This window comes from Cynocephalus volans, chromosome 10 (genome assembly GCF_027409185.1).
Source record: "Cynocephalus volans isolate mCynVol1 chromosome 10, mCynVol1.pri, whole genome shotgun sequence".
NCBI lineage: Eukaryota > Metazoa > Chordata > Mammalia > Dermoptera > Cynocephalidae > Cynocephalus > Cynocephalus volans.
Window position 1 is genome coordinate 111,603,906 of NC_084469.1, and position 22,588 is coordinate 111,626,493.

At 53.4% G+C, this 22,588-nt stretch overlaps 1 protein-coding gene across 3 annotated transcripts; it reads right to left on the minus strand.

The window, feature by feature from the left end:
• Positions 1-614: 614 nt before the first annotated feature.
• Positions 615-21,011, minus strand: KCNN1 (potassium calcium-activated channel subfamily N member 1). Of its 3 annotated transcripts, XM_063112412.1 has the most exons (10): positions 20,571-20,969; positions 19,727-19,822; positions 15,106-15,524; positions 14,653-14,661; positions 12,072-12,213; positions 8,807-8,917; positions 8,264-8,391; positions 3,799-3,807; positions 3,431-3,500; positions 615-869 (listed from the first exon to the last, which is right to left on the minus strand). In XM_063112412.1, the coding sequence occupies exons 1-10, from the start codon at positions 20,967-20,969 to the stop codon at positions 615-617; spliced, it is 1,638 nt and encodes a 545-aa protein (XP_062968482.1). The 3 variants fall into 3 exon arrangements, with proteins under 3 accessions (XP_062968482.1, XP_062968485.1, XP_062968483.1); XM_063112415.1 differs by lacking the exon at positions 14,653-14,661 and having other exon boundaries at positions 20,571-21,011; XM_063112413.1 differs by lacking the exons at positions 3,799-3,807; positions 14,653-14,661.
• Between the last annotated feature and the right edge of the window lie 1,577 nt (positions 21,012-22,588).

Below are 22,588 nucleotides of genomic sequence, written 5' to 3' on the forward strand. Positions count from 1 at the left end.
CATGTCACTTCCCCCACTAGACTGAGACCCATGGGCCCTGCTGGAGCCCGGCACGCAGTGGGACCCCATCAAAGCCAGAGGGTGGAAGGGATCCCTCTATCAATGCCAAGCGGGGCTGGCACAGACCTCCCTAGGGAGCTTTTCCCAACCAAGCTTCATCCCTTGGGGAGGGCTACTAAACTAGGATGGTGACGGGGACAGGCTTTCCTTGACCCACACATCCATTATTGGACCCTGGCTGGGTGTCCGCCTCCCCTGGTGTGATTGATTACCAGTGTCCCCTGGATACACTCAACAGGCACAAAGGTGGGTCCTGCTTTATTAAGAACTAGCAAGGACCCCTCCACCAGCTGCTCTGTGCCCACCAGGGGCCTGGGGAGAGTCGGAGGGGCCAGGTGACTAGAGGAAGCTCCGGGCTCCCCTGCCCTCACCTGTGGTTCAGCCCTGCCCTCTTCCCGGGCAGTCTGGGTGGGGCAGGCCCCGGTCCACTCAGCCCAACTCAGCTTCGGTTTCTTGAACTCCAAGAGGCACCACTGTACAGGGCTTCCCCGACAGTGTGGAGGTGGCGGCCACACGATGGCCAAGATTTAGGGGTCTGGTGGCGGGCGAGACCGTCACCCGCAGTCCGAGGGGGCCACGGGTGGCCACCGGCACGGGGGGCTCCGAGTTGCCTGGTCCGGGGGGCCGGGGCTGGGCCGGGGTGGCAGGGGTGGTGGGGGTGGGCGTATGGCTTGGGCAATGAGACCGGGCAGGGCCTGCAGGGAGGTGCCCAGCGCATCCAGGCGGCTCTCGAGGGCAGCGAGGCGGGCCTCAAGCTCCTCGTGCTGGGCGTGCAGCTCAGACACCACGTCGTACATGATGCTCTGGGTCTGCCGGAGACAGATGAGAGGCAGAGAGAGAGAGAGACAGAGAGACAGAGAGAGACAGCTGATGAGACCCAGTTGGGTGGGGTCCCACTAAGGGGACCCAAGAGAGGGGTGACTGGGAGGACACCCTCAGCCCCAGGGGTCTGGAGCCCAGCGAATGATGGGAGAATGGGTGAGGACACAGACAGGTCCTACATGCCAGGCTTGGGGCCAGCAGGTATGGGGAAGGCCGAGGAAGGTCCTGGGGCCAGTGGGTGTGGCCAGAACTGTGCTGGGGGGATCTCAGGTGGTGACCATAGACCTGAGGGAGATTCGGGATTCCTGTTGTTCCAGGCTGGGGCCAGTGGGGACTTGGGGACATGGTTGAAGAAGAGAAAGAGGGGGGACCCTGGCTTAGATGTGAACTGCCCCCCCCACCCCACATTAGTTTGAGGAAGGGACAGCAGCCTGAAGGGAGACACAACCATCTGGAGGATCTGACCCAATCACAGAGTGGGGTCACAACAGCCACAATTGCCGTTACAGCATCCAGTGGGGTGTCCCCACCACTTCCACTGCTTCCCAGAACCCAGCAAGCCGGGCCAGGCCTGGCACTGTCCAGACGAGCCAGGGCAGCCGGCTCCGCAGGAACAGCCTGGCGCACACGACGCTCTCGCCTCCAGGTGGCGCTAGAACATCGCCTCGCGTCTCTGCCCCTGCTCCGGGCTGACCGCTGAGTGGGCCGCCCACCCTCTCAGGCCTCGGACTGGATGGGAGGATTGAGGGTCGGTGCGGGGCTGAAGTTACACCCACACCCAACACCTCGCTTGGAGGGTGGGAAACGGGAGACGCCCCCCAGCTCCCCCCTTGCCTCACTCTGCTCCAGCTTCTCCCTTCCAGCCTCTGTGCCTTTGCCCACCCTGTCCCCTCCATCACTGCCACCCTGGGAGAGCAAAAGCCTCGGGGACCCTCTTAAGACCACTGACCTCACCCAGCCTGCCTCACGTGGCCCCAGGGCCAGAGGGTGACATTGGGAGGTCCCACAGCAGCATCTAGGCTTCGGATGGTTCTTTTTTGGTCCTCTGAGGTTTAAATTTTTATTTTAAACTTTGAGCATACATTCTATTTTTGACAGAGAAATGTTAAATCAGCAACTTTGGAAAGTGATAAAACTTAATATTGGAAGACTTTTTAAAAACTGGCAGCTAGACGTACGGGGACCCGAACCTGTGACCTTGGTGTTATAAGGCTGCGCTCTAACTAACTGAGCAACCAGCCAGCCTTGGAAGACATTTTAACCTTGCTAAATTAACAAAACTAGAAACCCACATTATCCAATGCAATTACTCGCTTCAAAGAGGGCTTTTTAAAACGTATCTTTCGAAGAATGATACTACCGTGATGAAAAAGTCTAATTTTTTATTTTTTTATTTTTTTTTAATTTTTTTAAAAGATGACCGGTAAGGGGATCTTAACCCTTGACTTGGTGTTGTCAGCACCACGCTCAGCCAGTGAGCGAACCGGCCATCCCCATATGGGATCCGAACCCGTGGCCTTGGTGTTATCAGCACCGCACTCTCCCGAGTGAGCCACGGGCCGGCCCAAAAGTCTAATTTTTTAAAATTAAAATTTCAATCATCTATGCTAACAGAAGTGTGACGTACAATACTTTACTTTTGCCTCATAATTAGTTTTTCAAAAGCATTTTATCTTTTATCTCATGTGACATAAAATTACTTGGCCAAGGATTTCTACATGCTCTTAGGCTTGTGCTCTTTCTACTATGAATTGAATTATTTCTTCAGGGTGCTAGAATACGTTTTTTCCTCTGTAAGATTCCCTTCCAAATTACATTTATTGTAGGTTAATATTAAGTTATATTGCATTCTCTTGATATGATGGAAAAGGTGAATCCAAAATGCATTGGGTATGAGAAATGAAACAGATCAGGACTTAATATTTTCTAAAGATAATATTAAATTAGTCTCAGACTGATTGATCTATTAAAGATGCCGTCAATAAGCAAATGTCACACGAGCTCTTTATGAAACAAATGTCATTAGTCAGAAGGGAGTTGCGGATAGTGGGACAGACCTTCTAGGAGCCTGCCTAACTACAGCAGGTCCGTGGACACATCTTCCCACAGATCGATTATAAAAGCAAGAAATGAGTTGATGTTAGAACCAACAAACGGATCCATCTAGAGCGCAAACCCATCTTCCCGAGCTCTTGCAATCAACTTTAATTTCCTGAAAGATGTTTAATTGCTATACAAATAAGCTCTCTGCTGAGGCAATCATTTGAATTTATATCCATAGTGAAAGAATGTTGTTTTGTTTATCAGTGTCAGACTTCAATGTAAATGGTATCTCTAAATCCAAAAGTACCACTTCACCGTTTAATCACCGCATTATATGTTCTTATTAAAACTATCAATTAGACATTAATTTCTTTAATAAAAAGCAGGTGACAGTGTGAGAGTGTTAAGATTTTATACATAGATGTGTAGATTTCTAGTGTCTCTCTCACATTTGGGGCCGTCCCCCGCTGGGGGCCCACCTGCCCTGTCTGCCCACCCTGCTCACCTTGGCCAGGTCTGCAAGTGTGTTAACCTGGTCGTTCAGCCTCTCTCGTTCGGTCTTCGCACTCCGGAGCCTGGGGACATGCAGGTGGGTGGGAAGAGTCAGGTGGGGGCCACGGGGGGGTGGGGCCCTTCATGCACCCACCCAGGGTGGCCTGGTGGGACATGCACTGGGAGATAAGGTGGGATTTGGGGGTTGGGCTCCCGGTGGCCCATTCTATCCCACCACACGGGGGGCTGCAGGGCTGTGGGTAGCTTAGCCACCACCCACACTGTTGGTCACGTGGATGGGCCTGACTCAGGACCATCCCAAGAACTTGGACCCCCCTTCCCCAAGACCACCATGCACCCCCACTCCCGGAGGAGACTTACTTCTGAGCCCTGGCAGGACCCGGCAGAGCAGAAAGAAAGCACAAGGCAATTTTAATCTCAGCACAGCTGGGCGGCATGTGCCCATCCCTGCCCACCTCCCACGTGCAACATTCCAGGGCCGAGCTGGGGTCCTGGGCAGCTGAGAGGCTGCCCTTGCTCTGGGGAGGGGCTCAACCTCTGAGGGTTCGGTGGCAGCCCCCTGGGGATGTGTCTGTCCTCTGCTCCTTCCCCCAGCACTGTCCACACAGTCCTGGCCAGCCCAAATGCAGCTGCCCTCAGCCTTGTGGCCTGTGTAGGGCACCTGGTCTAGGGGGTGGCATTTTGTCCAGAAAATCATGGCCATACCATCTCCCCAGGAGGAGACTGAGGCTCAGAGGGCAAAGCCACTGCCCATTGGCACACAGGCAGGATTTGTTTTTGGTTTTTGGTGGCTGGCCAGTATGGAGATCTGAACCTGTGACCCTGGAGTTATCAGCACCATGCTCTCCTGAGTGAACTATCGGGCAGGATCTGAACTGACACCTTCCACTTGGCCTCAGCACCTCGAGCCCCAGGACAGCTGCCCATGGGGGAGTTGACTAGTGTGTGTCCTGCCTCTCCCCGCCATCCCTTCTGTAGCTAAACCAGCCCAGGGGACCATCTCAGGCAGGACTTGCATCCTTGCAGGCCCTCAAAACCCAGTCCCAGCACATCCAAGCTTAGCCCACATGTCACAGTTGCCTAAGGAGGCCCCTCGGTGTCACTGCAAGGATCCAGCCCTCCATCTGGCCAGCCACCAGTCTGGAAAAACGAGGGTGGATACAGACACCCCCAGGCCCAGAGGTCAGGGCCGGGTGCTGGGGTACTCTGGAGAGAAAGGGGAGGGGTGCTGCTGAGAAGCCCAGACATGCCTCTCCCTGGGGAAGTCATTCTTGGCTTCTCTGGAACCTCCCTGTTTGGGGTGAATGGTATTCCCCAAAAAGATATGTTGGCATGCTAATCCCAAATACCTCAGAATGTGACCTTATTTGGAAATAGGGTCTTTGCAGATTTAACCAGGTTAAGATGAGGTCATTAGGGTGGGCCCTAATCCAGTATGACTGGTGTCCTTATAAGAAAGGGGAATTTGGATGCAGATACCCCCACACAGAGAATGCTGTGTGAAGGGGAGGATTGGAATACTGCATCCACGAGCCAAGGAATGCCTGTGGCTGCCAGGAGTCAGGAGAGAGACTAGAACAGAGCCTTCCCCAGTGACTCCAGAGGGAGCACGCCCCTGCTGACACCTTGATTTTGGATTCTGTCCTCTGGAGCTATGAGACAATAAATTCTCTTGTTTGAAACCACCCAGTCTGTGGTACTCTGTTATGGCAGCACTAGGAAATTCACACACTCTCCAAACCCATGCTTCACTCCTCAATCCATCTTCTCCAGGAGTATTTCTCCCTTTTTACTGGCTGCTGATAGAGTGCTCCTATCATGGGGACTCTCCAGCTCAAGAACATGCCATGGCTCCCTCCGACCGGGCCTCCATTCTCCCTGGTACTGTGCCCATTCTCACCTCACTGCCTTTGACCAGGCTGTGGCTACTCCTTGGGAGGCCTGCCCCTAGGTTGTCTACCCAAATCCCACCACCTTCAGGTCCTACTTCAAACTTGCTTGATTTCATTACCTGTTTTTACAGAGCCACTTTTTTTAGGTGGGGGTGCAGGGGGACCTAAGGGTGAGTGTGACAGTCCTGCCCCAGGACAAGGGACACAGAAAACTCACAGAGTGGGTGCTTTCTCAATTCCCACCCTCTCACTTCCCCCGAAGAACTTTCTGGAACATCCCCTGGGGCAACATCCAGGTCAGGGTCATGGCTGTGTCCCCATGCCTGGCACACTGGCTGGTGCAGGAAATGCTTGTGGAATAACCACATGAACATATGAAGTTGGTCAGAACAATAACACCAGTTCTCATTTTTAGAGAATACTGTGTGGCAGGCACAGGTGAGGGACATGGTCACCCCAACCATGTTCAGTCCATACCCCACACCTAGAGAAGAGGGGCGTTACCATCATCTCCATTTTACAGATGAGAAAATGAAGTTTGGAGCAGTGTGGTCACTTGCCTAGGTACCATAGTTAGAGGTGGCAGAGATCAGATTAGGACCGAGTGGTCAGTAAACAACTGTGGGAGGGTCAACAAGGAGGTTCCCTGCCCTCAAGGGCCTCAGGGTCTTATGAGGAGACAGGACTAATACCTGGGTACAGTAATGTCAGGGAACTGGAATACCAGCCCCTCTCTCTGCTTTTAAGGTGACTGTGGAAGCACAGGCAGGTAGTAGGGGCTGGGGGTGCATGAGTTACTGAGTGCTTGCTCTGTGTCAGGTACTATGCCCAGCATTTAAAAAAAATCTTTGTTTTGCCCAACATTTCTATACATTATCCCATTTAAAACCTCCCCACAGTCATGTGAAGTAGGGATTGTTATCATTAGAAATTATTCCAATTATAACAGTTAACACAATAAATGTAAATGCACTAAACTCTCTAGTTAAAAGTCAAGGATGTAAAGGGAACCTGAATGAGTCTGTTCATCATCTTCACTGTGCTGATAGTTTCATGGGTTTATACATATGTTAAAACCAATCAAGTGTTCACTTTAAATACGTGTATGTCAATTATACTTCCATAAAGCTGTTTTTATTTTTATTTTTAAAGAGAAACAAAAATGGTTAAATGGGATTAAAAAAATTCAGCTGGCTGAGCTTCTTCTCCCATGGCCTGTTCTCCTCTGCTTGGTATACCTCAGAGGCCAGGCTGCTCCTGCTGCACCCTAGACTCTCCCCAACCTGGCCTCCCACTTCCATTGCTTCCACTGGGGTTCTCTGTGCTGTCTCCCATCTCTAGTCCCTATGGCTGGCTCAGTTGTTTTCTCACTGTACTAGTGCAGACCCTAACACCTTCACCTCATCCTCTGACTCATCAGCCTCTGAGTCTCACCTGGGAGTTCTCAGGGCAGGGACCCATCTGATCCATCCAGGGGGCCCCAGCAGAGGACACAGAGGGACTAGTATTTGTCCAGCAAGTTGTGAATGGAGTTTCTCATGGTGTGAGCAATGAGGACCCACAGACATACTCCAAAAAGTGCCTAAAAACACGTTTTTTACTATTTTAAATCAGGTACCACATGACTCAACTGTAATGTATATTTGTATTTTTTCTTCTTTTATTATTTTAGTTTTGTAATGTATATTTGAATGCCCTACCTCACAGGATTTGGAACTGTTTAAATTCTAGACAGGGTACTGTCCCATTTGCCCACATGTGGCTACTGAACACTGCACATGGCTGGTCCGAATAACAATGTGCTATAAGTGTAAAGTATACACTAGACTTTGAAGGTTTAGTACCAACATTAAAAAAATCATGTTTTTATTAATCTCATGTTAAAATAATATTTTCAGTATATTAGATTAAACAAATATATTAAAATTTACATCACTTTCTTTTTTTACTTTTTAAAAATGTGGCTTCTAGAAATTTTTACATCTTTTTTTTTTTTTTTTTTTGTGGTAGCTGGCCAGTACAGGCCCAGCCTGCACATTGGTGTTATTAGCATCACACTTTAACCAACTGAGCAAATCAGCCAGCCCTAAAAACTTAAATTCTATATGTTGCTCACATGATATTCTAGTGAATAGCACAGTGATTGGCCTATGGTAGCCTTTGGCTCAAATCCAGCCAGCTGCCTGTTTTGGAAAATAAAGTTTTATTGAAACACAGTCATGCCCATTCATTTTCACTGCAGAGAGCTGAATAGTTGGGACAGAGACTGTCTAGCTCATAGAGCCTGAAGTATTTACCACCTGGCCTTTACACAAAAAGTTTGCTGACACTGGCTGCACATTGAACTCACCTGAGGAACGTGAATTTAAGCATAGGTTGCATCCTAGACTCAACTGTAACTGGCATAGTGTGGCCCATGGGATTTTTAAAAGCCCCCCAGGTGACTCCAATAAGCAACCAAAGATGAGACCCATTTGACTATTCTCAGAACAAAAGGACAACAGAGAAAATTAAGTAATTTTTAATTACTCCTCATAATCCCATTAATCAGGCCACAAATTTAATACTGAGCTTCCTGGTAGCCAAACCAAAAAGGGAAAGTTGCTTTAGTCTAAATGGTAAAGTCATTTTGGCTATTTCAAAGAATAAAATATGCTTCCTGCCACTTATGTTGGGTGGCTTTCCTGATTTATAAGAGGCAACTGTCCTGGTTGAGGGCTTGGGCCATCAGCTATCTCCCTCTGACCATCTTCCCAACCCACCCAGGACAGAAGCTGCAGGCCTCAACCAACTGACCACCCATCCTGGGGTGGGGAGTCGTGACAAGGCCACACTGGGCTGCCAGGCCTGGCCCAAGGCCTGCTCCCAGGGGCCATGACTGCCTCCGCGCCAGGCGGACACAGAAAGGTGAGCTGGAAAGGTGCTGGACTTACTGATGGATGGCTTGGAGGAACTTACGCTGGTGTTTCCGAACCCGGGCCTGGTCTGGCTTCTTCACCAGCCTGGTGTGTTTGTAGATGAGCCATGTCTCCCTGAGAACGTTGGCAGCGGCGTTTTTTACCTAGGCCAGAAAAAGAATAAATTGCTTGGGATACGTGTAGAACTATGGAAGACTCCAGAAACTTCTGGAAACCTCCAGATTGCCTTTCTGGGGTCCCTTGGACTGTAAGGCCAAGGTCAGACAACTCCTAAGTTGCATCTGGTGGCCTGGCCCCAGAATTGGTGTCTCTTGCTGTGTGGCCCATGGCTGGCTGTAACTAGGCAACCAGGTGGATCCTGTGGCCATCACTACATCTCTTGGTGCACGGCATACAGCTGGGCACCTGGGTGGCAGAGCCCAGCACACTTTTGACATGGGGCAGTGCAGTGACTTGTGGGCACACGAGTATGCCCAGTGTGTGCAGAGGGAAGGCAGGAAGGGTCTGCCCTCACTGACGAGGGGAGGAGGTGGCTGCAGTGGGGACTGGGATCCCTACCCGCTTGGTGAGCTGAGTGTCCATCATGAAGTTGTGCACATGCTTCTCAGCCTTGGTGAGCTCTAGCTTCCGGGCCACCACGGCCACCACGAGTGCCGTGCAGCCAGCTCCCTGTAGGTGAGGTCAGGGTGGAGGGGTACATCAGCATCCCACCTCTTCCAGGAAGCCTGCCCTGATTCCCCCCTCTCCCTTCCACTCCAGAACCACGGTGTTGGTGGATCCCATCTGACTCCCAACCCTATTTGCTTCATATCCATCAAACATTGGAGGGGCATGACCCCATTTCACCCCCACTGGGCAGAGGGGAAAGTGAGGCTTGGCGATGTAGGAGGGTCAAGAAACAGGCAGGATCTGCAGATGCTGACACCCACAGAGGTGGAAGGATTTGCAAACATTCCCATCAAGGCTTTGGGGTCTTGGTAGCTGGGGCCAGGGACAGGGGCTGATGTGCCATTGAGCAGTAATGGGGGACCAGTCGGCAGGATCAGAAGGGTCAGGCTGGTTGCTCAGGGCTGAGTGCAGCAGGGTGTTTGCAGGAGGCAAAGGCAGAGGGTGAGCCCTAGGAGTGGAGAACCGATGGAGAACACCTCCAGCGCAGCAGAGTCCCTGATTGCTGCAAATGTCCTCCCTGGGATGCCCTAAATGGCAGGCAGTCCTTCCAGCTAGGGAAAGAGGCCAGAGAGGATGCGCTCACTCGCTCGGGGGCAGCAGGGGGCAGGAATGAGACTAAAGGGAGGGCAGGGGGCAGAGAAAAGTGACGTAGGAGGTGGGAGGGAGGTCATTAGCCCCAGGAGTGGCTGGGGAGGCAGGCGGCAGGGGCAGGTGAGGGGGATTGGAAGTTGCCAGCGTCTCACCCCCAGCTGTTTCCTCCTGCCACTGCTGGGTCCTCATAAAGAGGGGAACAGTCCAGCTCAGCCCCCAGGGGACGTGGAGGGTAGCTTAGCCTTGGGGAGGGGTAGGAAAGAGCCAGCAACACCACTGGAGGGTTCTGGGTGGGTCTGGATGCCAACATGTGATCCTGGCCAAGATAAAAGTGAGTGGGTGCTCCCCCAGGAAACCCCATCTTGGGTTTCTGGCCAGGATAAGGGTCTTCAGTGGATCCAGCAGCTTGTTCTCAGGAAAAGCCCTGTGGACCAGGACAAAGCAACTTTCTGGAAACCTCCACCTGGAAAACTACGCAGCAAGGAAAAAGATCAGCCAGGGACTCCACACGACAGCACGGATGCACCGCACAGATGTGGTGTCCAGCGAGACATGGGCTCAGAGGCCACGCTGGGATGCCTTGGGGTTCAAGAACGGGCAAAGGCCTGGGTGGGGATGGAAATGAGAGTGAGGTCAGTCCATTGGGCAGTGACTGGGAGGGGACATGCTTGGGTAAGAATGGAAGAGGAGAAGGTGGACAGATGAGCTAGAAAAGGACCGTGGCTGTGTTCTAACACCAAGGTCAAGGGTTCAGATCCCTGCATCGGCCAGCATCCAAAAAAAAAAAAAAGGAGCATGGCTAAAAAGTCCAAGGTGTGGCTTTAACCAGTGATGTGGGGTGACAGCAAACTTCGAGGCACAGACCCAACCATGTGTCAGGGGCCAGGCCAGACAGTGAGCTTCTGGCTACACACAGAAGAACTTTCTAGAAGGAACCATCGCCTAACAGCTGCGTCCTAGAGAAGAGGACATGGCTTCTGTTTTGTCCCGGGCTCTCTGGGCTTGAAGTTCTCATTGCAGTTGAGTGATGAGTGGTTCGTTTGTAACAGCCACCCCAGTTGCTTGGGGAGGGTGGCTTGTGGCCGATCTTTAGTTTTTTCTCCTTTGGCTCTTGGATGGAGCAACATAAGCAAGAATGCCGAGATGTTGTTTAACTAAAAAAGGGGCCATTTCAGCTCTGCCTGGAGAAGGGAAGCTTGAGAGGGGCTGGAGAAGGACGCAGATCCCCAGCTCGTGTCCAAACAGGAGGGGACGAGAGGAGCAAGGAGGAAAGATGAGGGGACAGAGCCATGTGGGTCAAGGCATGGAGGGAGAGGGAGGTCGGGACCTGCCTGTTTGGACAGCTGCCCCTTCCAGGAGAGTGGCCTTGGGACATGGTGACAACCAGGGACAGTCTGTATGCAGCAGCAAAGGGGGCTGGGCTGAGCCACCAAAGATGGCCTCCCTCGCTGCAGGAAATGATGGTGGGGATGGCATCTGTCATGTTTTTGCAAGAACTAGCAAGTCTTTCTATGCTTAGAAAAGATCACGCTCCATGGGGTGGCCTGGGATGGTCCCTGGGAGTGGGACCAGGTTGTCTTTCTTTTGGCCTGTCGATGTTTACTGATTTTTCATGAATGAATATGGTATTATTTTTTAATTTTTATTTTTTGTGGCTGGCCGGTACGAGGATCTGAACCTGTGACCTTGGTGTTATAGGGCTGTGCTCTAACCACTCAGCTAACGGGCCAGCCATGAATGTGTTATTAATGCAGCGTGGCAGGCAGGGAGGGAACTAAGAGAGGCCAGATGGGATGAGGAGTTCCCAACCCATGCATTAGACAACTCATAATACGAAACATTTGTGGGGAAGATGAAAAAAGCTTGGAGAGAAAGAAGGTTCTGGAAGGAGCAGATGGGGAGAGAAAAGAGAAGACCCCAGACGTCCACAGATGCCCACACACATCAAATACAGGCTTGAGGAGTCTCAGGAGAGACAGGGTGCTGCCTGGGCCCATGTCATAGAAGACAAACTACACCATAGGGGCTCAAGGGGGTGCTGGAGACACCCCAAAAGTTGGCCAATGACAGGGAATTGAACATCAGAGGGTACAGCCCAGCAGATATTGATGGGGTGTCTGTGGCACTCATGGTTCTGGGCGTTTCACATAAATGAGCTGACTTAGTCCTTGCAACATGCAGAAGAAGTTGCTCTGGTTATAGCTGGGGAAACTGAGGTATGGAAACATCATGCCCCTTGCCCTGGATCCAAAGGCTGGGAATAAACTAGGCTGTGGAGAAGAAAGAGGCGACGATAACACTCTGCTCAGAGTGGACCACTGCTTCTGGCTGGGCGGGCACAGCGGGAGCTGCATTGCTAGGGCTAGAACAGGAGACGTCCCAGGAAGCCTGTGGGTGTGGATTCCATGTCGCATCAGAGGGAAGCAGCTGACACAAGAGGAACACTGACCCAGCCCAGCTTGTGATGGGGTGAGCTCCCCATCAGCAGGGAGGATGCAAGGTCTGGTGGAGCAAGAGGCTGGCTGGACCTCCCAGGGCTGTGTGCACTGGCCCTCGCCCTTACCATGATGCCGGTGAGCAGGCACACGCCCTTCCCGCAGTAGGTGTGGGGCACCATGTCGCCGTAGCCGATGGAGAGGAAGGTGATGGAGATGAGCCACATGGCCCCCAGGAAGTTGCTGGTCACTTCCTGCTTGTCATGGTACCTGGAGGGAGCCAGGTGGGGGTTTGGAGGACTTGGTCAGTCCATACTGGTCCCTCTGCCCTCATCACACCCCCGGGGGTGGGGCCAGGGCTACAGGGCCCCCAGTCCACCTGGCTGCATGGGGACCTTGATGACAGGGAGTGCATCTGTCAGGTGGGGGCGGACTCAAAGTGATAAAGGTACCACTGCAGCATGGGGGGCGGGTGGTTAGTGCCACCCGGTCCTCCTGGGGGCACAGGGCAAGGGACACGCATGCCCTCCTCCCCTCCTTCCCTTCCAAACTTCTCCCTTTGCTGGACCCCCAAGCTGCTGCCAGGGATGGGGCAGAGAGGGGCTCAGGTGAGGGCGCACCTCACCTGAGCACACGACCCCCCTCCCAAAGACAGACACACAGACAGCCCAGCCAGGGACACGGGTGGCCATGGCACCAGAAGCGGCAGGGAGTGGAGGTAAGGCTTCAGGTCAGACATTAGGAAGAACTTCCCCAGCCAGCGAGGCCCTGAGGAGGGAGACGGGAGGCTGGAGGATCGTGCCCCGGGACTTGGGAGAAGAAGGGGTGGCAATACATGGCGGGAGAACGAGCCCCCCAAGCCTGGGCCTGGGCTTCATCGGGGGTGGGGAGGGAGAGCGCAGCTCTCTCAGCACTGGGGAGGGGCCTGGGGCTATAGTTTGGTATCCAGGAGGACAGTCCCCAAGGCTGTCATGGAAAGGACACTTTGTCCCAGTCACAGCTTGGCCTGGGATCCCAGCCACAGGGCTACAGAGAGGTTCGACCTGTGGCCCAGGCTAAGGGCTGAGGAGTCAGTTCCCTGGGTCTCGGGGTGGCTCTTGGATCTCAGCCCAGCCCCCACCCTGAAAACCCCCTTGGCACCATTCTGGGTGCAAAGCTCCATCTGGCCTGGCTTCCAGCCCAGGGAGTCCAGGGATCCCTTTCCAGTGACCCATTCCTTCCAAGGTCTCAAGTCATCTGGACCCCAGGCCAGCCCAGGGAGAACACCCCTGGGGGGGTCAAGTTCAGGGGCCAACTGGAGTGGTAGAGGAGGTGGACCCCTGGCTGGGGCAGGGCAGAAGCTGTGGGGGATGGCGGTGCCAGGAGGAGCAGGTGACAGCCTGGGAATGGGCCTGGGATCGGGCGCTTGAGACGGGGAGGACATGGAGCCCCACCCCATAGATCAGCTATTTCGGGGTCCCCGCCCACTCAAGAGGTTGGATGCTATTTCAGGCCCCCCAGCCTGGGCTTCTAGGTTGCTTGCTGGGTGGGGGACCAGGGGCCAAACCCTACCTTACACTGAGGCATTTGAGCCTCATCTGCTCCACCCCCAGGAGGCAGGAGAGGCAGGGGGCCCTCTAGCAGGCGGGCAGGTGAGCCCAGGCAGGCCTGGCTGGAGCTGTGCAGGTGCTGCAGGACCACCCAGCAGCAGTGGTGGGGAGGCATGCGGGAGGCAGGGGGCTGTGGGGCGGAGCGAGGCACGCGAGGGGGCTTCAAGCGGTGTCCCCGGGCTCAGAATTTAGGATTGGCTGCCCGCTGACACTGCCGCATTTCCCACCCCTGCCTGGAACAGGCCCTGCAATGACCCAGCTTGGACCTCAGGAAAGCCTAACGAGGGGCGCCCGTCCCCCAGACCCCAATCCCAACCCTGCCCTGATTGGTGGGAATGGGCTATGGGAACTGGCATGCGGGCATATCAGGGGTCTGAGGAGACCCGAGTGAACCCCAGATGGTAAGCCTCGACTGCTGTGAGTTGGACACCAGGCCCAGGCAGTGACCATGGGGGGGCAGGTTGGAGGGGTGAGGCTGTGGGTGCTGAGGGCTGGTCCAGCCAGGGATGGCCTCCCTCCCAGGATCCCTCCAGGGCCTTCCCCAGCTAGGTACCAGGCAGGGAGACCCTCTCCCCGACAAGGCACCCCTCATGCCCTACCAGGCCCAGCTGGGCCCCTTCCGTTTCTGGAGACAACCAGGAATCGGGCCCCCGGGTAAGTCCCTTCAGCCCTCAGAGCCTCAGTTTCCTCAGCTGTAAGTTGGGTTGACCACCCACCACCTTCCAGAGCTGTTCAGAACAAACTCCCTGTGTTGGTCTTGGGGCTGGGCCAATTTTCCTTCACCCCAGACCTGCTTAACTCTCAGGAGGGAGACATCCGGCCTCCAGGGCTCCGCAGCCCAAACAGAACTCCAGAGCTAAGCCCTTCCTCAAACGCCGACTCCTTCCTGTCCCAGACTTTGGAGATAAGGACCCCCGGGGACTCAGAGAAGATGCCCAGGGGGCCACAGCCCGAGAGTGGCCCGCTGTCCTCCACCTGGGACCTGACTCCAACCCCGCATCCTGGTCACCCCGGCCTGACCTGCCCGCGTGCCTCCCCTCGAGGCAGCTAATCTTAAATTCCTGGCAGGGGGGGGACCGCGGCAGCTCTTGCACACAGCTGGGCCGAGGGTGGGACTCACATGTTTTCCCTAAAGTCCGGCAGAGCAGGGAGAGGGGAGAAGGAAAGGCCGTTAAACATGGGGAGGTGGGGGACAGAAGAATGAGGGGCGTCCCTTTTCCCACTGTCTCCGCCACCTGGCCAAAGGTCAGAGGTCAGCCTCCCTAGAGTGCAGGAGGAGCATGAGACCCCTGGGGAGAGTGGGGAGAGAGAGCTGGGGGCCCTCTGTGGTCGAGAGAGGGGCCAAGGTGGCTGAGGACACAGGCCTGGGGTCCCCAAGGATGACGGTCCTCAGGGATGGTAGTGGAGACCATAAACCGGGGGCTGAGGTACCACAGGGGGTCAGGGAGACGGAAGCGATGACCAGGGAGGGGAACCCAAGGTTGATGAGGTCACCGATGGGCTTGGGAGTTATGGGTCCCCGAGCCCCGCCCCCAGCGCGGCCCGGGTGGGGGTCTCGGGGGGGTGGGCGCACCTCTCACAGACGCGCACGGTCCAGGCGGCGATGATCCAGGAGGAGATGCTGAAGACGAGCAGCACGGTGCCCGGGCAGATGGTCATGAGCGTCTTCATGACAAAGCGCGTGTTGAAGGTGATCTTGTTGAGGGCTCCGATGCTGCGGCTCGAGGCGTCCGTGAAGACCTTGCTATGCAGCAGCGTGACGCGGCCCAGCAGGTAGAGGCGCAGGAACATGGGGATGGACAGCAGCACGTCCACGTCGGCCTCGGCCACCGACGGCGCATAGGTGAAGGCCAGGCGTGCGGTCCACGTGAAGCGGTGGTGGCCCGGCACCGGGTGGATGGCACACACGGCCAGCTCCAGCGAGATGAGCAGGACACGCTCGCGGGTCATGGCGATGCGCCAGTCATCCGCCCCGTTGTCCACCATGAACAGCTGCGGAGGGTGGCCAGGGGGTGGGCGGTGGGTCTTGGGCGTGCCTGGGTCCCCTTCCCCTGGAGCAACCATGGCCTGAGACCTCACCGGCTCAGATTTTTCCAAGAGAAGTCAGAAACGTGGCCTCCCATGGGAACTCCCTAGCTCTCAGCGTCGGCCACAATGCAAACTAAACATCAGATGGGATGCCCAAAAAGTTAAACAGAGTGTCAAGGACCCAGCAATCCCACTCCCGAGTACAGACCCAAGAGAAATGAAAGCAGGTGTTTAAACAAATCCTTGCAGGAGCACATTCACAGCAGCACCATCCACAGTCAACAAAAGTGGAAACACTCATGTCCATCAATGGATGGGTGGATAAACCAGGTGCAGAATGTCCACACAATGGAATATGTTTCCATTGGATACATATTCCATTCCAAATGGGATATTATTCAGCCATAAAGAGGAAGGAAGACCCGATCCACACTACAACATGGGTGAATCTCAGAAACATTATGCTGAGTGAAAGAAGATGGACACAGAAGGCCACCACCCAGGGCAGAGAGGGCAACCCTGTCGCCCCTGTGTGCCCAGAAGGCAGAATAGGGAGCCAAAAGGATCACTCATGAGCCTTAAGATCTCGTGGAATTTGGACTTGTTTGGGATCAGTCATCTCTTTCTTCTTTCTGAATCTCCCCTTTTGGAATGGGAATGTCTATCCTGGGTCTGTCTCATTGCTGTATTTTAGAAGCACAAAAATGTCACAGGTTTACAGGTGGAGAGGAATTTTGTCCCAGGATGAATCACACCCTGAGTCTCACTCATAGCTGATTTATGTGATAGCCAGGTGAGACTTTGGACTTGGTATAGATGCTGGAGCAGGTTAAGACTTTGGGGGCTGTTGGGAGAGGAGTGAATGTATTTTGCATGTGAGAAGGACATGAATTTGGGGGGGCAGAGGGTAGAGTGTTATGGATTAAATTGTATCCTCCATCCTAAATTCCTATTTTGAAGCCCTGACCTCCCTCCCCCACCATGTGACTGTATTTGGAGATAGGACCTTTAAAGGACTAATTAAGGTTAAGGTCATAAGGGTAGGCCCTATGGGATTGGTGTGTTTATAAGAAGAGAGAGAGACATCAGGGATGTGTGCACACAGAGAAGAGGCCACATGAGGTCACAGAGAGAAGATGGCAGGCGAGAGGCCTCAGGAGAAACCAACCCTGCAGGTACCTTGATTGTGGGCTTCCAGCCTCCAGGACTGTGAGAAAATAAATTTTTATTGTTCAAGCCACCCAGTCTGTGGTATTTTCTTAATGGTAGCCCTAGCAAACTAATGCAGATTTCATTGTTTTACTGTTATTATTATCATATGATTCCATTTGTATGAAATGTCTAGCACAGGTAAATCCATATAGACAGGAAGCAGATTGGTGGTTGTCAGGGGCTGGGAGAGAGGGAGTGGGGTGGGACTGCTGATGGGGATGGGTTTTTTTTGTGGGAATGAAAATTTTCTGCAACTGGATAGAGGTGGTGGGTACTCAACATTCTGAATGTGCTAAATGCCACTGAATTATACATTTGAAAATGGCTAATTTTATGTTATATGAGTTTTACCTCAATTCCAAAAAAAATCCAGGTAGAGTAAACTGGAACCAGGGTGTGACCTTGATAATCCACACCCTGGCAGACGCCTGAGACAATGTCCCCTGCCTTCTATTCTGCCCGAATATTTCACAAGTTTCAATTTTTTCTTTTCTTTCTTTCTTTCTTTTTCTTTTTTTAAAGATGACTGGTAAGAGGATCTTAACCCTTGACTTGGTGTTGTCAGCACCACGCTCTCCCAAGTGAGCTAACCAGCTGTCCCTATATAGGGATCCAAACCCGTGGCCTTGGTGTTATCAGCACCATGCTCTCCCAAGTGAGCCACGGGCCGGCCCCAATTTTTTCTTTTTCATGTGTCATTTTTAAACAGAAAGCAATAAAGTCCTTCTAAAATAAGAAAAAACAAAAAACAAAAAACACTTCACTAAAATGTCATGGTGGCCACTGGTCCTAGGGGCCTCCTCTGCTGGCATGTCTGCAGAGAGTGGCCATAAAGGACACCCTGCTGGTGACACTGCTCTCTTTCGCCTTGATGGGGGACCTCTGCCATGTCCAGAGCCGGGCTTAGGGAGAGGTGAGCAGGGCACCAGGACACATAATATTTGTCAGTGATAGTGCTGAGCCCAGGACTTTGGAGCCAGAGGCAAAAGTCAACATCAGGAAGAGTGTTTTCATTTAAATATTGATCTTGCTCATCATGGAGTTTTTTGCCATTTATTTAGATTTTCTGTAAATACCACATTAAAACAGTATTTATCTTGATGACTGAGTTTTTCATCACCCCCTTGTATCTTACACCCAGGTCCCTCTGGCCCTGAGCAGGTCCCAGTCCATCGTTCACATGGCCTGAGGATCTCACGTGTTTGCCTGACAAAGGCTGCTGGGCACCCTCTGAAACAGGACCACTGGGCTTTAAAAAATATATATAATTCATATAGCCTACAATTCTCATTCAAAGCGAACAACTAGTGGCATCTAGAACATTATGATGTTGTGCAACCATCATCTCTACCTTATTCCAAAACACCTCTATCACCCCAAAAGGAGACCCTGTCCCTATCAGCAGTCACTCCCCAATCCCTCCTCCCCCAGCCCCTGGCAACCATGAATCTGCTTTCTGTCTCTATGGATTTGCATATTCTAAACATTTCGTACAAGTGGACTCACAATATGTGGCCTTTTATGTCTGGCTTCTTTCATTTACCATATTTTCAGTATTCATGCATGTTGTAGCATGCATCAGAACTTGTTATGGGTTGAACTGTGTCCCCCACAAAAAAATATCTTGGCATTCTAACCCCCAGTACCTCAGAATGTGACCTTATTTGGAAATAGGCTCTTTGCAGAGTTAACCAGGTTACGATGAGGTCATTATGGGTGGGCTCTAATCCAATATGACTGGTGTCCTTATAAAAAGAAGAAATTTGGATATAGACACCCACACAGGGAGAATGCCACATGAATCTCAAGGCAGAGATTGGAGTGATGTGTCTACAAGTCAAGGAACACTACAGATTGCTGGCAGCCACCAAACACTAGGAGAGTGGCCTGGAACAGATGAGTTCCTTCCTCATGGCCCTCAGAAGGAACTAACCCCTGCTGACACCGTGATCTCAAACTTCTAGACTCCGGAACTGTAAGACAATACACTTCTGTTCTTTAAGACACTCAGTTGTGGAACTTTGTAATGGCAGCCAAAGCAAACACATACAGAACTTCATTCTCTTGTTATGGCTGAATAGTATTCCACTGTATGGACGTACCACATTTCATTTATCCATTCATCCATTGATGGATATTTGGACGTTGTTTCTACTTTTTTTTATTGTGAATACTGTTGCTATAAACATGCATGTGCAAGTTTTGTATGTGGATGTAGGTTTTCATTTCTCTCGGGTCTACACTCAGGAGCAGAATTGCTGGGTCATAGGGTAACTCTATGTTTAACCACTTGAGGAAATGCCAGACTCCTGTCCCCAGCAGCTGTGCCCTGAAGACATCTGCACATGGCCCAACTCAGGTGGGATCTTCCTATACCATCTCCTACCAAGCTGTGGCTCCTTGTTGTTAGGGGTCAGGGGCCAGGGGTCAGGAGCCAGATATGATGCCCTTTGGCATTCTGGGCCCTGGTACTAGCCCTAGGTGACATCTGCCCGAAACGCCCTAAGCTGGGCTCTCCCATGGCTCGACCTGATTTTGATTAACTCCTGAAACAGAAAAACAAACTCCCTGGCACACAGCAAATCTTTAAAAAATTGGGGTCCAGTCCAATGGGAAAAGGAGCCTGGTGCTACTGGTTTCCTGGGCTGCAAAACCTTGGAAGACCCCAGCGTCATGAAAACAATGGGTGTGTCCCACAACCCCAGATCAGCCTCTCACTTTCTCACTACCTGTTTTCTTTATTAAATAAGCAATGAAAATGAAAACATAGATGCTCATTACAAGGAGATTTTCAGTGATCGAAACAGTGTGTCTTCATAGAGGTTTTTTTTTTCCTATAAGGAGCCTATTCGTCCTTTTATGTTTTAGGGGGTGGGGTCCTGGGTGGGCTGGTATTGGGGGCTCTGGGGTGTGGGGAGAAGAGCCACGTCCCCACTGTCAAGCTGGGCACTGACCTGGATCTCCCGGGCATGGTACAAGACGACAAGGCCCAGCAGGATGACAGTGGAGAGGCTGATGAGGCATTTGAGAGCAAACGAGTACAGAGACTCCTAGGCAAAGAGAAAGGAGATGGGGACGATGCTGGAGGAGGTGGGTGGCCCTCCTGTCCCCCTGCTGGGCTCCTGGGCAGCGCCACCCGTTAAGCGAGGCCATCAAGGACTGGGCATGGGGTTCAGCCAGATGGGGCTCCTCCCTGTGGCTTCTCCCCACTGAGCCCCACCTTCCTGCTAGTTCCCCAGTCCTGGATCCCTGTGTGTTCAAGAGCTTTGCCAGGCTGGGTGCATGGCAGGCACTGCGCTCAAGAGTGATGCTCCTGTCCTTACTCCTTGGGCCTGGCTGACAGCAAGGTGGGAATGGCACTTTACAGATTATGAGGCCTCACACAGGTATAGCATGTCACTGCTTCTAAGGCCTGGCCTCACATGGGCACAGCACTTCACAGGCTATAGGGTGATGTGGCCTTATCTCTCTCTGTCCTCACACTCAGTAGCACTAGGGGACCCACAGCCAGGCTCGGAAGGGAAGAAAGCCCCTTTTCTGCTCCCCGTCCTGGGGGGCAACCCCCTTCCCACTCTAAGCCAGGGTGCAGCCCCTAGATGCAGGGCAGAGGGAATGGGCTGGAACCTTCTCTCCCCCATGTGCAGCACCCCTGTTACCCCCAGGAGGCCTGGGACCCCCCACCTCCAGGATGCCCCAGCATTCCCTGCCTGCTACTCCTAGGGGGATAATGCAGCCCCCAAGCCCATGCCCGAGGGAGCCAGGAGGGCCCAGGAGTGTCAGGGGGAGGGCCGCGCCTACCTTGGTGTACACTCCCCAGGACAGCTCCGTCTCCGTCACCATGACAACGATGCCGAACATGCCGAAAATGAGCGCATAGTCGCTGAGGCGCTTCCGCTTCTCGAAGAGCACCCGCCGGTGGCCCAGGCGGTGGCCCACGTTCAAGGGCTTCCCCAAGCCCCTCTGCCCACCCGCCTCATCCTCCTCCTCATCGTCGTCGTCCTCCTGGTCCTGGGGCTGCCCCTGGGGGCTGCCGGACGACGGCTGGGTTGGCTCACTCTTGGCCACCACCTGGAGGCCCGGGCTGTGTGGGGGCTGCGGGGGGTGACCGGCCTCGGGGTCTGGAGGGTCGCGGCCCAGGGCACCCGGCACGCTGCCCAGCGGCCGCCCCATGCTGCCATTGTGGCCGTGGCTGTTCATGGCTACCTGGGTGCAGGGGTTGGGCTCTGTGCAGGCCACCTGGGGCCCGGCATGGCTCAGCGGCTGGGCTCTCACGCTGACCTGCAGGGGCACAGAGCGACTTGGTCACAGGAAGTCTTCTCCAACTGACCACAGGGGCAGGAACCATTGCTCCCATCCCGGAATATTGTAAGGCTCAGGAGCCACCTCAGGAGATGGTAGACACAGAGTGCTGACACATGCACTTAATATCCCAGAAATATCCAAGTCTGCCTATGTCCCTCCCCTGCTCAAAACCCTCCCATGGCTCCCCAGTGCCACCCCATAATAAATCAAACTCCACACAATGGCCAAGAGGCCCTCTGTGGTCCGGCTCCCACACGCCTCATTCTTCTCATCTCCCAGATTCACTCCCTTCCAGCCTTGCATTACCAGATCCCCACAAGCTTAGTCCTGCCTTTGGGCCTTTGTGCGGGATCTGCCCTGTGCCCGGAACAACCTCCTATCAGACCTTTGCCTGCTGACTTCCTATGTTTCCAAGTACCCAGAACAATGCTTAGCATACAAGTGACACTCAGGAAACATTTGCTAAATGCTGTGAGATGGAATCTACCAGCAGGTTTGCCTGGGAGGATTAGAGAGTGTCTAAGCGTATGGTGAGGAGTTGGTTCCAATCCAGGCTCATCCCCTTCAGACCTTCAGGCCATTGGATGAGTTCATTTCATCCCCCTGAGCCTCTGGTTCCTCCCCTAGAGTTGTCCAAAGGCCTGAACACACTTCTGCAGGCTCAGGGTGTAGCCTAGGGGACATTAGGGACCGTGGCTGTGGCTACAGAGACCCTGAGGCTCCCTGCCGCCTGGGTAGGATTTGTGATCTCCAAACAGATTCTATGACCATTTCAGGGCAGATGTGGCAATCCAGGATTGAACTTGAAGATCCCAGAACTGATTCTGCAGGGCCTTGTAAGACATGCTTAGCCTGGCCTTATGGCCTCAGGCCAGCCTCAGTTTCCCTGCTAGGCTACCGGGGAGCAGACTGCCTCATCACAGGGCAGTGTTTGGTGGTGTCATATGCGACAGCAGAGACTGCAATGATGGTGACATGGACATGCTCAGCAGGGCACTGATGAGGCTGTCTGCTGTCTCCTGGTTCTGACTTGCCAGACCCTGCCCTGCCCAGCTCATCTACTATGTCACACTCTCAACATGCACCCCTGCTGCCGCCCCAGCTCATGATTATTGCACATCTACTGTGTGTCAGGCTCCACTGTTCACCCAAAGGTCCCCTTAATCCTCAGAGTACCCCCAAGAAGGGGATCCTGGGATTTGGCCAATTTTACAGATGAGGAAACTGAGGCACAGTGCTGTGAAGGCCTGCCCAAGGTCACACCATCTCTTTACAGCCTCTCAGATTCTTCCAACAACCCGGGCGGGGGGATGGTGAGCCAGGTGTCTGCTTTGATAAGGCCAGGCTGGCATGCGCTGGGGGGTCACCTATACACCAGTCCTGGGAGGGGGGTGGGCGGCGGCGGCTCTGTGCACTCAGGACACTCCCCACCTCCACCAGGGGCAACAGACTCCAGGACTGTCATCTCAGGACATGCTAAGATGAGCCACGCTGTGCATGGGTGGGACGTGGGT

Coding starts and splice junctions, on each gene's coding strand:
- KCNN1 (XM_063112412.1), bottom strand. CDS start 20,969: ATGAACAGCCACGGCCACAATGGCAGCATGGGGCGGCCGCTGGGCAGC. Junction 19,823..20,570: donor CCTGGGGAGTGTACACCAAG/GTAGGCGCGGCC, acceptor CTCTTTGCCTAG/GAGTCTCTGTACTCGTTTGC. Junction 8,918..12,071: donor GCCTGCTCACCGGCATCATG/GTAAGGGCGAGG, acceptor CCTCACCTACAG/GGAGCTGGCTGCACGGCACT.